The sequence below is a fragment of the Capra hircus genome, chromosome 6 (genome assembly GCF_001704415.2).
Source record: "Capra hircus breed San Clemente chromosome 6, ASM170441v1, whole genome shotgun sequence".
NCBI lineage: Eukaryota > Metazoa > Chordata > Mammalia > Artiodactyla > Bovidae > Capra > Capra hircus.
The window spans coordinates 103,849,609-103,865,887 of NC_030813.1; the positions used below are offsets into that span (position 1 = coordinate 103,849,609).

Sequence of the window (16,279 nt, forward strand, 5' to 3'; positions counted from 1 at the left end):
GACGTCCCCCAATGTGTGCCACCTCCTTAACTTCCAAGGATGCTGCCATTTCCCAGATGGAGAAGATGGCACAGAGAGGCTGAGCTGTGCACCCGAGGTCACACAGCTATTAAATGTCTGGATCGGGACTTGAGCTCAGATTCCCTAGCTCTCCTCTTCAGCTGCCACCATCCGTCTCCTTCCACGAGACAGAAATGAGAACAAGAGGAAGAGCCATGCAATTGCAAGGTCAGTGGGAGTTTAGAGGAGAAGCCCCCAGGTCAGCCTCACCACACCCCAGGGACACAAGTCAGATCCTGAGGTCCTGGTCACTCCACACCTGCCACATCCAATCAACCACGAAGCCCACCAACCTAACCTTCTAAGCATCTCTCTAGGGCCACAATCCAGGCCCAGGCCATCATCGTACTTACCCCAGTGGGCTGGAACAGCCTCTGACGTGACTCCCTATGCATGTACCAAGGACTTACTCCATGCTTGATGCATGTCTGCTCATTTCACTATGACTCCATCACGATCATGCCCATTTCACAGAGAGGTAAAGCAAGGCTCAGAGGTGGACACTTCCCAAGCCAGTCTCCCCAAAGCAACCAAAAGCCTTTTTTTTAAAAAAAATGACTGCTCTTTTTAAAAATTTTTGGCTGCACAGGCTCTTTGTTGCAACGTGGATGCGAGCTTTCTCTAGTTAGAGCACTCAAGCTTAGTTTCCCTGCGACATGTAGAATCAGTTCCCCGACCAGAGATTGAACCTGTGTGCCCTGCATTGGAAGGCGGATTCTTAACCACTGAAGCACTAGGGAAGTCCCTCAAACAAGCTTTTAACCATACAACTCCCCTAGCTTCCTTGGCTTTCCTTGGATCTGAGCGAATACAGAATAGCTGCCCCCAGCCCACAGCAGCCCATCAGTCACAGTCTCTTCAATCTTTGCTGGGAAAATGGTACAACAACGTGGCAGTAAGACCAAAAAGGCTGACTTCAGAACTGGCGACATACTTTGCGAGGCCCAGTGCCAAATGAAAATAGGGGCTGGGGTGCATCTGTGTGGGAGGGGCCCTTAGTCAAAAGTGATTAAGAATCTCAAGACAGCAAAGTCCAGGAACAGGGAGGGGGCAACTGGGCAGAGGGCCTCAGTGGCCACATGGGAGGTCATCCGCCTATGAAGCTGGCCTCCGGAGACGATCCGGGGAAGACAACACTTCTTCAACGAAAGATGGGGAAGCAGAAAGGGCACTGCGCGTTTTTACACTTCTTCCAAACAGAGGTGGAGAGAAAGGGCAGAGTGGAAGGGGGTGGAAAATGAGAGGAAGGATTGTTTTCTGCCTTCCAGGCGCTCATCTTCTACAGGGGAGACACCAAACACACACACAGTTCAGGGAAAAACATAATATGAGAATCAAAGGATGCAGACACAGGGGTCCACCTGAGATGTGCAGACGTGGAGCTGAGGACCCGGAGCCTGGGCTGCTTCGTTTCTCACAGCTCTTCTTATTAAGTTCTGCTGTCCTCTAAATTCTGATCATCTCCCCAACCGTAGCAACACAATTATTCAGAAAATAGGCTGTAGTGCAGATGTACAATGTAAAACTTCTTCAGCTGAAGCAACGCAATTATTCAGAAAATTAAAACATAATTGTTGGAAAAGAAAAACCATTTCACTTGCCCAAAAAAGGTACTCTTTTCAGCAAATGCACAGAAGCATCCAGAGGGGAGCTGTGCCCCACCACCCCTCCCTTCTCCAAAGCCAAAGGATAGGACGAGGCTGTGAAGCAGCAGTCCTCAGAGTCTTCTGGAACTTTCTGTGTATTTTTGGCTAATGTGAGTTATTTATCGAAACATAGTTCATGCAAGGAGTGACTTGGACCCCAAATGCCTTGGTTTTCTGGGCATTGGAGGGTGTCATGGTTACAGCTCATCGCCCTGTTAAAGTCAGCCCTGCCCTCATTCCTTGACAAGCTCAGCCTGCTGTAGACAGGGGTATTTCAGCAAAGCCAGTCATGGGAACAGGCAGATCTTTAACTCTTGGCAATTATTAGCTAGATAATGGGCATCGGCGAGGCACAGCTAAATAGTTCACAGGTTAAACATTTCTAGGTGGAAGAAGTGGGTTAGCCTTCTGGGAGGCAGACAGACTGGGCTCCCCAGCAAAAACTGATTCATTCTGTGCTAGAGGGATTTACAGAGTTGATTCGTGGCTGACCCTATGGGGCCGCCACCACTACTGTCATGGCAAAGCTCAGAAGCCTGAGGCTCAGAGAGGTTGGGTCACTTGCCCAACGGCACACAGCACACAGGTGGCAGAGCTGGGCCTGGGTTCCAGGATTCTGGATCCCAAAGCCAGTGTTTTTTTGCATCATATCTGAGGTCGTCTTCTGTGTGAGAAGAGTTTTTTTCAAATAGGTTTATTGAGATATCATTCATGCTACTGAACCATGTAAACTGTACAATTTAATGCTTTTTGGTATATACACACATACATGCAACCCTTGCTACAGTCAATTTTAGAACATTTTTGTCATTTTGTAAGAAACCTGTACCCTTTAGCTGTACCCCTTACCCTCCCACCCCTTGTCCCTACCCTAAGCAACTACCAATCTGCTTTTGGTCTCTTTACGTTTACCTGTTCCAGACATTTCAGATGCTTGGAATCTTACGACATGTGGTCTTTTGTGACTGGTTTCTTTCAGTTAGCATCCTATTTTCAAGGTTCATCCGTGTTGTTTTTACGACTGAAGAGTATTTCATTGTATGGAGCGACCACATTCTGATTACTTGTTCATCAGCTGATGGACAGTTGGGGTTTCCAAGTCTGGGCTACTGTGAACAGGGCTGTCAGGAATATTTGCCCACAGGTTTTCTTGAGGATCTTTGTTTTCATTTCTGTCAGCAGAGTTTTAATCCTGAGTGGTGAGGGGATCACAGGGAATGAGAGAGACAGATGAGGGAGAGAGAGAAACTAAGAGAGACATTCCACAGCCACACTGTCACACAGAGACACATGGAGACACAAAAAGAGAGAGATGACATACAGTTAGATGCAATGATACGCACACAGACAGACACACTGGGAGACAAGCACCTGGAGACACAGAGGCTGAGCAAGTCAGCTGGAGACACACAGCACAGACGAGGAAAGGCGGACTCATCACTGAGACCAGCCAGGCGCTCTCTCTTCCTCTGCAGCTCTGGGGCTTCCAATCCCTCCTGGGAATCTTGCCCAGGGCTGAGAGGAGAAGCCCTGTCTTCAGAACCCTTGGGAAGTACAGACAGGGTGTGACTCTCAAAAACTGGATTTTCAGCTTATCCAGAAGCTTCCCCTATGGATTTCCAATTTTTTGGTGAAATTTGTTTTAAAACACCCGGCCCGCTCTCCTCCTTTGGTGAGCAGAGGCTGCAGAGTCAGGCCCCTGACTATCAGGGGCCATGGGGTGCGGGGACGCAGCCCTCCTGGACAGGAGTTGAACATCCCCAGGTCCAAATATCAGCTTCAAGGCTTGGGATAGTGACCTGGCTCCACAAGACTCAGTTTCCCCATCTGGAAAACTGGGCACATAAACAAGGTCTATATCAAGGAGTGCTGAAAGGATTGTGTGAGAGAATTCACATGACAGTTTACATCACCCAGAAATGACATATGTAAAAATGCCTAGAATCCAGGAGATGCTAAATAAGAAACTTTGTTCTATCCTTCCCCCTTTCCCAGGATCTTTCTTTCTTTCTCGCTCTTTCCCTCCCTTGGGCTTCCTGGTGGCTCAGATGCTAAAGCGTCTGCCTACATTGTGGGAGACCTGGGTTCGATCCCTGGGCCGGGAAGATCTCCTGGAGAAGGAAGCGGCAACCCACTCCAGTATTCTTGCTTGGAAAATCCCAAGGACAGAGGAGCCTGGTAGGCTGCAGTCCGTGGGGTCGCAAAGAGTCGGACACGACTGAGCAACTTCACTTACCCAGATGTCTGTATTTACCTTTTGGCAATTGATGCTGAGTGACTGGAGTCTGTGGTACTTTCTAGGGACTAGGAAGTGACTAGAAGTCACTCATTCTTCCTTTGGAAGAAATGCCCTCTTCATCCATGGAGCTCACGTGTGAAGTGATTCCCTATGGGCTGACTCAGGGTGGCGGATGTAGAAGGAGGGGATGGAAAGAAAGGTACAAGGAACATCCCTCTCTTAACATTTCCGTCAGAGGCCCAGAACTCCCACTCCTAGATACTTACTCAAAAGAGATGAAACAAAATGGAAACATACTTACCCATACTCACAGATGCCTTGTTCAGAATAACCAGGCATGGAAACCACCCACGCTTGGTGACGTATCCCCACAGCACACTGAGCAACTGAAAGGGACCAGTGGCTGATCAGTGCAGCAATGACCTAGACCAGCAGGCACAAGAAAGCGTGCGATTGCTCTCATGCAAAACTCTAGAGCAGCAAAACCAATCACGGCAACGGAAGTCGTAGCAGTGGCTGTCTGCACAAGGAGCACTAAAGAAATTTCTGGAATAAAGGAACATTCCTGATTGGGGTCTCGGTGACAAGAGTGTATGTACTCGTCTCTCATTAAACTGTAAGTTGAAATCTGTGTTTTTGGTGTGTAAGTTATATCTCCAAGAGAAGCCTATTGGGACACCTAATCTGTCAGGGCTCATCTGGATAATCTGTGTCCTGGACATAGGACATCCTACGTGAGTCTCCTCTGATGCACCCCAACACCCTACTTACGTCTAGAGGCTCTTCATCCATTGAAGTCAGTGCTTCTCTCTTCCTCCTCCTGGATGGGGACCCAGCTGCTGACGGGGTCTGGATGTTAGACTCCAAATTCCTGAGCAGACTCTGAGTGTCGTCTTTCTAAAACCCAAAGGCGGAGGTGAGCAGGAGAGCATGTCAGAGTTGGTCAGCCGAGTGCCCTGCAGGAGCCATCAGCCCCCGACTGCCCAGCCGTCATGTCTACTGGTCCCCTCAGTGTCCTCAGGCCCTGGAAGTGATACTTGGCTCGAGGCTCATTCCATTGTTCTTCTGAGTCGGTCACCACCCCGCTGCCACCCCCAGTAGCCTGAGAGCTCCTTGCGATGGGGCAACAGCTTAACATCGATGCTGGTCACAATACTTTCATTCAGTTCAGTTCAGTCGCTCAGTCGTGTCCGACTCTTTGCGACCCCATGAATCGCAGCACGCCAGGCCTCCCCATCCATCACCAACTCCCGGAGTTCACTCAGACTCATGTCCATAGAATCAGTGATGCCATCCAGCCATCTCATCCTCTGTCATCCCCTTTTCCTTCTGTCCCCAATCCCTCCCAGCATCAGGGTTTTTCTAATGAGTCAGTTCTTCGCATGAGGTGGCCAAAGTACTGGAGTTTCAGCTTTAGCATCATTCCTTCCAAAGAACACCCAGGATTGATCTCCTTTAGAATGGACTGGTTGGATCTCCTTGCAGTCCAAGGGACTCTCAAGAGGCTTCTCCAACACCACAGATCGAAAGCATCAATTCTTCGGTGCTCAGCTTTCTTCACAGTCCAACTCTCACATCCATACATGACTACTGGAAAACCCATAGCCTTGACTAGATGGACCTTTGTTGGCAAAATAATATCTCTGCTTTTTAATATGCTATCTAGGTGGGTCATAACTTTCCTTCAAGGAGTAAGCGTCTTTTAATTTCATGGCTGCAATCACCATCTGCAGTGATTTGGGAGCCCCCAAAAATTAAGTCTGACACTGTTTCCACTGTTTCCCCATCTATTTCCCATGAAATGATGGGACCAGATGCCATGATCTTCGTTTTCTGAATGTTGAGCTTTAAGCCAACTTTTTCACTCTCCTCTTTCACTTTCATCAAGAGGCTTTTTAGTTCCTCTTCACTTTCTGCCATAAGGGTGGTATGATTTGCATATCTGAGGTTACTGATATTTTTCCTGGTAACCTTGATTCCAGCTTGTGCTTCTTCCAGCCCAGCGTTTCTCATGATGTACTCTGCGTATAAGTTAAATAAGCAGGGTGACAATATACAACCTTGACGTACTCCTTTTCCTATTTGGAACCAGTCTGTTGTTCCATGTCCAGTTCCTAACTGTTGCTTCCTGATTCAATGAGATGACACTTCAAGTACAGAGTGTGGCTCAGCACCCAGCACACAGCCAGCAATGCTAGTGTTTCCATTTCCCCATTACAGAACTCTTCTGGCTGTGTTACAATCAAGTGTTTACTAGTAATCTGTCCAACTCCATCTTCCTCCAGAGGCAGGAACACACTGCTATCCCCAGGCGTTGCCTAGCAGTAGAAGGTGCTCCCCAAACTTTTGCTATGTGGAATGATGAGTGCATGCTGATGTAGCAGGGTGGTCTCCAGGGGAGGTGGGGCAGGGGAATCCACACAGCAAGGAAGCAGAATGGACAGGCAGATGGGGAGACTGGGGGAGGCGAGGGAATTCCCTGCCCTCCAGCCCACCACGGTGAGTCCAGCCCATCAGTCCGAATCCTTGATGCTGCAGAGGAGACTGCGGCCTGGAGACCTCATTGTCCAAGGTCACAGGCAGTTGTTGGATGGAGCGGACCCTTCAGGGGAATCGCAAGCCAAAGCCCATAGTCACTTGGCCGCCTCCCACTGCAGTTACTGTCTCCAGCAGACTCCCGGAGCAAAAGGGGAACATTAGACCCCAGGGCAGGACCCGTCGCGCGCGCGATGCCCGTGATCAGGCTCAAGTGGAAGCCTGGACCCCGGCGCCGAGAGGGGACCGCGCCCTCGCACCCCACACCCGGCCGCCCGCCCGGCCGACCCACCTGGTGCCGGAGACGCGGGCGCGCGGAGCGGCAGCCGAGCCAGAGGCCGAGGCCGAGGCCGAGCGCGGTGCCCAGCAGCACGGCGGGGACCAGCAGAGCGGGCGCTGGCCGCACCGCGTCCCGGCCCAGCCGCAGCCGCGCTTCGCTCCCGCAGCTCGCCTCGCCGCGGGCCATCCGGGGGCGCTCAGGCGGCCGGCCCGCCGCCTCCCGCCCGCCGCCGCGCGCTGCACCGGCCCGCCGCCCGGCGCTCCATCTCTGGCGGGTGCCCGCTGCCGGACTCCGGGTCCCGGCGGGGTCAGGGGAGCGGCGTGGAGCGCTCCGTCGTTTTCTCCGGCCTGTGTATCCTCCTCCTCCTGCTTCTCTCCTGCTTTCCGGAGCTGCCCAGTCGGAGGGAGGAGTCGGGACCGTTTGCTCCAAACTTTGAGCCACCCCCGCCTCCGGCCCTGCCTTTTGCACTGAGCATGCCCGGCCAGAGGCGCGCTTCCCAGCGAGGAGAACCTTCCGGGAGGAGTCTTGTTTTGCAGAGGGCTCCGATTTCCAGTGGGGCCGAGGACCTCAGCCAGGTCCTCACCCGAGGAGGGTGTTGCTCGGTTAAGTTTATCGAATGCTTAGAATTTGTTAAGCATTTAGCTTGATGATCCAAGGAACTTTCTTACCAGCCTTCTGAGATGGGCGTTTACTATATGCGCCCCCTCCTCCTGGTGAGGATCAGGGTCCGCGGTGAGTGATTCATGGCAGGTGTGACTCAGACGTGCCCCATGACCTCTAGCAGTTGGCCATCCTTGGGTCTCAGAGTCCGGCCCTGCCTCTGAACTTGTTGCCTGAAGACTCCTGTTTTACTGCTAGTTTCTTCGGGGATGGTCGATGCTTTCCTCTAAGACAACCTATAGGGAGATGCTTACATCCAGCCCTGGCTAGCCACGGAGATGCCACGTGGTCACTCATTCACTCAGCCTATCCAGAGACCGTACTGTCTGAACCAGCACCAGGCTAGCCATCAACCAGACAAGGTCCAGCAGAGAACATCTTTCAGGGAGATAGGCAGATGAGTTCAGCATCTGTTCTTTCTATAAGCAACATTTACTGATGCTAGCTCTCATTCTGGCTGCTGGGGCACACACACACACACACACACACACACACAGAGTCACTCACACACACACACACACACACACAGAGTCACTCACACACACTTCTACCCTTTGGAGCTTAATTCCCTATGAGGGCCAGAGCAGAGGTAACATAGGGATCTATTTCAACAGAGAGGGGTTTCATGTCCTCTACCTGGACATCCAGCTCAAGTTTCTGGGTTTTTCCATCATTTCCTCTTCATTCCTTCCAAGCTGGCAAGATGGGAACTACTATGTAGATTTACTTTGTATAAATGAAGAAACTGACAGCTAGACAGGAGTCGTGGCTCGTTCAAGGTCTTGCAATAGAAAATGGGGCAGATAGAGTCACACCTGTGTCTGTCCGGCTTTAGGATTCACACTCTCTGCCACGCGGAGAGTTAAATGTTTCCCCAGGAGCATCTCCAAGACTCTTGGGAACATGTCTGAGGGCAAAAACCAGAAGTTCTTGCTTTATGCTGGCTATTTCTTTGGATACTCAGGCTTTTATTTTTAAAAATACAGTGTTCTTTCACTGCTAGGTTTAAAATAGATAGCCAACAAGGACCTACAAGGACCAACAAGGACCTATGACACATGGAACTCTGCTAATTATCATGGGGTGGCCTGGATGGGAGGGCAGTTTGGGGGAGAATGGACAACTGTGTACATATGGCTGGGTCCTTTCACTGTTCACCTGAAACTGTTACAACATTGTTTGCTAATCAGCTGTACCTCAATACAAAATAAAAAGTTTAAAATATAGTGTAATCAGGAAGGGCTAATTTTAAATTTACACTGGATCTGCTTCTGTGACTCTAGCCTTTCTTTTTGTTATGATAAACATACATGATGGCCTGCTTCAGGGAGATAACCTGATCTGCCTATCTGTGAAGGACTGCAAGGATAACACATCCCCCTGCCTAAGGCTTGCCATTCTAGAGGAATTTGCAAGGATTGAATAGTCTTTTTCGTTTGTTTCCTCACCTCCCTCCCATCTCTGATCCATAAAAGAACCTGGCAACCAGGCCCTGACAAGATGGTTATTTAGGCACTAACCTGTCATCTTCTCCATCAGCTGGCTTTCCAAATAGTCATCATCCTTGCCTCAACACCTTGTGTCTCAGATTCATTGTCCTGTTGTGTGGCGAGCAGAGGGAGCTTGGACTCAGTAACTATAGTGTTTGCATTTTTCTTTATTATACAATTGTTTGAAGGTAAAAATCATCCTTTAAATTTCTAAAAGAATTAATGCTCCAGCATCTAGCCTTTTACCTTGTCTCACTCCAGGCACATGCTGGGTAGCACTGAGGGCAGTGAACCCCATGGGGAAAGCTTGGCTAATAAATTCTCAGGTTCCCAAACCCCCTTGTCTTGTCCCTGTGAAGTCAGGAAAGGCCTATTGGAGGGGTAGAGTAGGGGGTTACAAGCACCAGATTTCCTCGCTGAGACTGAAGAGGTATGAGCTGTCCCTGAGGGCCCTGGGGAATAAGAGCCCGACCCCGTGCCCCCATGGAGAGTTCTGGGAGATTCTTCAGCTGCTGACTCCTGGCTCCAGACACCAGCTCCCCTCTTGGTGTGCCCAGAGAGGTAAGTCCCCAGTGTCTGGCCTCTGCCTGCAATGGCTTGGAGCAGGGCTTGGGTTCCCAGCCAGAGACTGGACTGGATCGTGGCAGTGAAAGCACTGGACCCTAGCCACTGGACCAGGAGTCAGTGACAAGGGATCTGGCCCTTTGGCTTTGCAGAAAAGAATTTCCATAAAGACAGAGAGTAGTGAAGCAAGTGAAGTATTTATAGGAGGGAAAGGAATACAGTACCTGCAGACAAACACTCAGGTGGAGACTCCCTGAGATCCCCCCCGGGGCAGCCTCAGTCACCTATATGGGGCATTTCTTTGGGTTCTCCTTTGGACAATCATTATGATTTGCCTGGTTCCCAGTCAAATTGGTATTTGGTGTATCTCAGGATCCTCCCGTGTGTGCGCAGGCATCTCTTAGCCAAGCTGGATTCTAATGAAAAGCCATATAGGTAGAACATGGGCCTGACTAGGGGATGTGGGAATGGGTTCTTGAGCTGGTCCAAGGGCTCATCCACAACGAGGGCTCAGGCAGTGGGAATGGACTAGGTTGAACTGAACCTAAAAGGATGCGAAAACTGGCCTTGCCCTCTGGCCATGAGCTGCCAATTTCCCACCCAGCCCCTCTCCTTGCCATCCTGCACCCCTATGGTTCCCCTTCTCCAAAAGCTTCCCAGTTCGTTAATGGGAGGAGGGGGAGAGAGGGAGGAAGAGGGCCTGCTGCTCCTGCGTAGACTTGGGATTCCGTCCACTGTATCAGGGAAGGCTTGCTGGAGGAGACGGGCCTGAGCTGAGACTTCGAGAACGGAGTAGGCATTAACAGAGGAGCACTTGGAACCTCTCAACTTTCTGGGAGCAGGAATCACCGATCTGCTTTTGGTAGAGCCCCCAGGTGAAGCAAGGGGAAACCCAAGTGTGGCCACTTCTCCCAGGCCTCGCCAGCTTGGCTCCCTCCCTCCTTCCCTCCCTCTCATGCTTGGTCCAAGGCCTCCTGCTGGCTCGCCAAGCCCCAGATGCCAGTGTCTTGTTCCCAGAAAACTTTCCGCGGAGGTTCGCACTGAGCATGCTCGGCGGCGGCGGGGCAGGGCCTGGGGTCCGGAAGCTGCCCCAACTCCGCCTGCACCAGCAGCCACTTGCGGGGTCGCGGGACCCAGACGGGCAATGCTTTCCGCGAGGGGCCCGGGGCGAGCCACGTGGGTGCTGGCGGGGAGCCTGCTGGCCGCTGCACTGGCGCTGCCCGCGGAGTCCGGAAACCTCGGCCAGCTCCCCGCGGGGCGGGTTCCCCTCCAGCACCCCCTGGGCCCGCGGCCTCTCCGGGACCCCCCTACGGCTCCCGGGGCGGGGCCTGAGCGGACTGCCCAGGTAAGGAGGACCCGCTTCCAATCTCGGGTCTGACTCCTGAGATGTGGCTTCACCTACGCTCCTGGCGGCGGGGGGGTGCCCTTTGGGTTGGGGAAATTACCCGAAAGGGAGGGCGGGATCTGAGTAAGATGCAACCCTGGTGGATCCAGCTTGTGGCCGGAATACGCCCTGAAAAGGTGGGGAAAGCGGTGTGGTTTGTGGCTGAGAGCTTGGACCTTACAGACGGCCCGGTAGATCCCCTTAGGCCACCTAAGAGCTCTGAGACCTAGGGCAGGTCGCTTCTGATCTGTACCTATTGCAGGGTCTACCCCAGAGGGTCGATGTGAGCGTTTAGATGAGTTCAGGAGTGCAGATAGAACGACTTTCGCAGGTGAGTGCTCCGGAAGAGTGCAGCAGTTGACAAAAGGCACAATGGCTGGAGTTTTCTGCGAGTGCGAATGTAGCCATTTCTACTTCACCCTGCCCTTGCCCCTGTGGTCCCTAACTTGAGAGGGCATGGAGCTCTGGCTCACATCCTAGATACTTCCTCCTCCTCCTCTCCCAAATCTGATCGCCAGGCCCACTGCCTTTTCCTCCTGATCATCTCAGATGTCTGTCCTCCCATCCAGGCTGCATGCATTAGGTTCAGTCCCCCATCCCTCAGCCTCTGGCCTTTGATGACTCTTTCCTCTGGGTTACCCCCGCTCCCCTAATTTGTGCGTTCTACCATTCATGTCCCCCTGACCTGTAGATGACCTGTCTGTGGTATACATCTGACCACTTTTCTCCCCTGCTCACACCCGCTTTCACTCTAACCGCAGTTGCAAATCCAGGCTTCTGCTCCCAGGAATGCCTGTCCAGTGGTCCGGCCCGTCGCTGCCTTGTGGTCCTCCCAGCCCTTCCTCAGGGCCTGGCTCCTCTTATTCTGTTGCATTTTCTAAGTATAGGCCCCAGGGTGCCTGCTATACTCGCTGCAGAGATTTAGGTCTTTTAAATGAGATTTCTTTCACTGTCTATGATTGGTTCTTAGGCTTTCACTAGAGAAGACAAAATAATAATACTGTGTCAATTTTCTGAGCTTTTAGAAAGATCATGATGAACATTTTCACAGAGTCCTTTCACTTGTTCCTGGCCTTTGAGATTGGAAGTATCTGGCCCATTTTGCCGAAGAGAAAACTGAGACCCAGAGTGCCATGCCCCCCAGGCCCGTCCTGTGCTCTCACATTCAGAGCCCACCCGCCTGTCCTCAACGGCTCTTTCCTTTGTAAAGTCAATGCCAGAACATTCACATAGATGTTTGTTGCCAGGCCATTCACAAGAGTACTTTGAAAACCGGAGCATAAATGCTCATGTTAACTTATTAATCCTTATCCCTTCCTGCAAAGGGTGAGGTAATAGTTACAACCATTTCCCAGATGTTCTGAAACTGCTGTGTCCAGTACAGTAGCCCTGGCCACGTTGTGGCTGTTTGAATTTAAACGTTGCAGGTGCTTGGTGGCCCCATAGGTTAGTGGTTACCATATTGGACAGCCCAGACCATAGAACATTCCCACCATCCCAGAAAGTTCTATTGGAAGTGTGCCGGAAGGAGAGAGACAGTGAAGACTTGAGTGGGCAAGAGTCTTCTGAGTGTTTATGGACGCCCCCTTTAGACATCAGACTGTTCTAGGTGCTTGAGATATGAGAGAGCAAGACAGTCTCTACCCTTTAGAATCCAGCATTCTTAGGGGGAAAAGGGCACCAAGTGGTATTAATCTATGATGTAGGAGTTGGCAGTTCAGGCTGTAGAGAAGTGCAGTGGGCAGAGTGGACTGGAAGGGGTGGCTTTGAGCGCTGTTTGGACAGGGTGGTCACAGAAAGTGCTCTGGGGTGGTGACAGTTAAGCAGAGCCCTGGATGGAATGAGGGAGGGACATGGGTGCTTCTGGAGAAAAACTTCCCAAAGGAGATTGTATGAGGACAAAGGCCAGAGACAGTGAGGACCAAGACCAGAGGCAGGATGTGCTTGGTGTGGTCCAGGACCGCACCGATGCTGGTGCGATTAGAGCAGGGATGAGGGGGGAGGAAGGAGGAGTGGGTAGAGGTGGAGCCAGAGGATGGGGAGGGGCCACATCAGGAAAGGCCCTGTGGATGGTGGTTAAGACTCTCACTGTTATTTTGTTGGAAGCTGTGGGTGGGTTTTGAGCAGATGAGTGACCTGCTTTGACTCGTCTTTTTAAAGCATCTCCGTGGCAGCTATGAGAATAGAGGGCAGCGATGAAAGTAACGACCAAGAGCAGAGGCAGGCAGGAGACCAGGCAGATGATGGAGATGAAATGGACCAGTGAGGTTAGTGGACAGCTGCTGAGAAGCTGCTGGATTTGGGATTTGAAAGTGGAGCCAGCAGAGTTTGCTGTGACTGGATGCAGATGGAGAGAGACGAAGGAAGGAGTCAAGAATGAAAACAAGGACTTGGGTCTGAACACACAGAAGACTATGGATACCGTTTGCTCATATGCAGAAGCCTCAGAAGGCCATGAGGAATTCTGATTTGGTCTTATTGAGTTTGACCCGCGACCCCTGCCCCCCACCACGTGGCATCCAGGTAGAGATGTGTAGGAGAGTAGTGATGGGTGAGTCCTGATCTGGGTGAAAATTCTGAGCTGGAGATCTTTACCAGGGAGTGGTCAGTGCACAGATGCCTTTAACCCTGGTGTACCCAGGACCTGGCTGAGTTTTCCTTGGGGGTAAGTATAGTTTGGGAAGAGTGAGGCCTTAGGGCAGAGGCCTGGAGCAATACCAAGGCCAGACCAGAAAGAAGAAAGGATTCAGCAAAGGAGATCAGAAAGTGTGGCTGATTTTATAGGAAGGAAACCAAGGACAAGGAAGGAAGGCGTTTTGGGAAGAGAGGATTCCCCAATGATGTTCATATCCCGATCCATGGAGCCTGTGAGTGTGTTCCATCCCTTGACAAAGGGAGATTGATATTGCAGATGAAATTCACGTTGCTATTCAGCTGACCTTGGATCATCTCGGTGGACCAGTATAAACCTAAGGGTCTTTCAAAATGGAAGAGGGAGGCAGGAGAGAGTCCGAAGGAGATGTGACCTTGAAAGAAGGTCAGAGAGATGCCCTGTGAGGCCTCAACCTGCTGCTGCTGGTTTTGAAGATGCAGGAAGGGGCTATGAACTGAGGAAGGGTGGGCTGCCTCTAGAGGCTGGAAGAGGCTGCCCCCACAGCCTCCAGAAAAGAATGTAGCCCTGCAGACACCTTGATTTTAGTCCAGTGAGACCTATGTGAGACTCCCAACCTCCAGAACCATGTGATAATAAGCATAGATTTGTTCTGAGTCGCTCGGTTTGTAGTGACTTGTTACAGCAGTCATAAGATGCTACTGCACTCATGCCAAATACTGCCCGTGAGTTGTGTGCAATGGGGATGGAGAACTGGCTGTGAAATGAGACCGTTGAGGTCATCATGACCTTGTCAGCTGACCTGTGCCATCTTGGAGAGGGGCTTCACACAGGGAAGGGAAGGCTGGACATTGAAGTGGGGTATCGACTGGTGGTTGGCATGGTCTCTGTGGGACCAGGCTGCTCATGGTGGCCAAGGAGCCCCCAGAGAGGCACGCCGAGGCTAGTGACACCCAGGAACTGATGAGACCTCAAGGAGCCTCAGCCAAGAGGGCTTGCTGAGTCGTTTGCTCCCTGGGCACTTGCTATCCTGCTCCTCTCCGTTGAGTGGAAGTGTCTGTTGGAACAGGGCCTTTGTCCTTCCATAAAGTCAGGGGCCTGCCACAGAGCCTGCCATGCGGCAAGTGCTGGGGAAAGAATAGGTGGAGAATTCCAGGGGCAGGGATGGCACGGGCAGACGTGTGTGGGAGTTGGTGCCCTGTGGCACCACTGTTCACCCCAGAGACCTCACAATTAATTCTTGTATTTTTTTAGTTAACAGATTTTAGTGTTTAGAACAGTTTTAGATTTTAGAAAAATCATACACGTGGTGCAAAAAATTCATATATATTCCCCCCCCCCCAATGCACAGCTGCCCCTACTCTTGGCATCTGACGTTAGTAAGGTATGTGCACTCACATGTACTTAGTCATTCAGTCGTGTCTGACTCTTTGCAACCCCATGGACTATATAGCCTGCCAGGCTCCTTTGTCCATGGGATTCTCCAGGCAAGAATACTGGAGTGGGTTGCCGTTTCCTACTCCAGGGCATCTTTCTTGACTCAGAGATTGAGCCCGTGTCTCTCGTGTCTGCTGCACTGGCAGGCGGATTCTTTTCCACTGAGCCACCTGGGAAGCCCTAGTAAGGTACATTTATTACAATTAATGGTCTAACCTTGACAAGCCATTGGAAAAAGTCCATAGTTTATTCAGATTTCCTTAGTTCTTGTACCCAATGTCCTTTTCGGTCCCGGGCCCCCACCCAGGACATCACTGTACATGTAGCTGTCACTTCCTTTGTTGTGAGGACCTTGGCAGTTTGGAGGAGGACTGGGTGGGGATTTTGCAGGGTGCTTTCTGTTGGGATTCATCCGGGTGTATCTGGCAACATGACTTACGGCTGTTTGTGGATTTTTTTAAAACAATCTTTGTTTTGTTAGTTTTGTTGTTGTTGTTTTCAGATTTCATTCTAGTTTATTACAGTGAAAAAAATACCCCACGGTTCTAAGCACATATTCAATTTCTGAGCATCAAAGGAGACAGATTTAGAAACATTAAAATGTGGTCTCTATGTTCATAATGATATGCAGCCACATGAAAAGTAATGTACAGAACATCTTGTCCTACAAAACAGCTTTGGGAATTTTCTTTGACTAGAAATTTTCCCAGTTTGGGAACATTAGTTTAGATATGAACATAGATTTGAGATACTGTTAATTAACTTATTTGAAAGAGTGGAATATTTAAGAAAGCTGTTACTACCAGTGGAAACAAAGATGGAAGACTCTCAAATAACTGTGAGTTGCCTGGAATTCTGCCTGGCGTCCAAAAATTAAGCTGGGAACAGATGTCTGCCCACACAGTGAAAATGATCTAATTAGTCAGTGTTTCCTTAAATGAAACAAAATGACAAAAATGATTGCTTAGCTGACTCCCAGTCAAAGGGGAAGAAATGTTAGATAAGGTGGAAACTATGGCGTGGTCTTAAATTTCAGGAGTAGGGACAAGCAATTTAGAGGAATTTTTCTGGGATGTTTTGCTGTTGTTGTTGACCTTGAAATCTTGGCTGGACCAGCACTGGCCAGGTTGCTCTGCCATGAACTCACTACCCATCCCCCCAACCCTCCCTGCCCGCCCAACGTACTATGCTTGTTAGAAGGAGGTCCCTATGCAGGGCCTAGAATGGAAGCTCTTAGATTTCTTGTTTCCTGCCAAATGGCAGCAAAGACAGTGTCTGGCACACGGCATTCTTCAGAGAAAATGGTGCCTCTTTCCACCTTGTGGAAAGGCGTGTTATGAGCTAGTGGTTGTTCTGGCCACACATACCTGTCC

The 16,279-nt window shown here is 50.7% G+C and overlaps 2 protein-coding genes across 6 annotated transcripts in view; one reads left to right on the forward strand and one right to left on the reverse strand.

The window, feature by feature from the left end:
• Positions 1-7,189, reverse strand: part of EVC (EvC ciliary complex subunit 1) — a 93,332-nt gene extending 86,143 nt beyond the window's left edge. For 4 of the 5 annotated variants that reach the window (XR_001918215.1, XM_018049719.1, XM_018049718.1 and 1 more), the window contains exons 1-2: positions 6,773-6,961; positions 4,717-4,842 (exon numbers count right to left, since the gene is read on the reverse strand). Coding sequence is in view for 4 of the 5 variants with exons in the window: in XM_018049719.1 (XP_017905208.1) it covers positions 4,717-4,842; positions 6,773-6,946 (300 nt within the window). In the remaining variant the exon portion in view is untranslated. Of the gene's footprint in view, positions 1-4,716; positions 4,843-6,772 lie in introns of all 5 variants that reach the window. The other variant, XM_018049716.1, reaches the window with a different exon arrangement.
• Positions 10,546-16,279, forward strand: part of EVC2 (EvC ciliary complex subunit 2) — a 157,295-nt gene continuing 151,561 nt past the window's right edge. Inside the window, exon 1 of the mRNA XM_005681893.3 lies at positions 10,546-10,819. Within this exon, the coding sequence (XP_005681950.3) occupies positions 10,619-10,819 (201 nt within the window). The 5' untranslated portion in view covers positions 10,546-10,618. The remainder of the gene's footprint in view (positions 10,820-16,279) is intronic.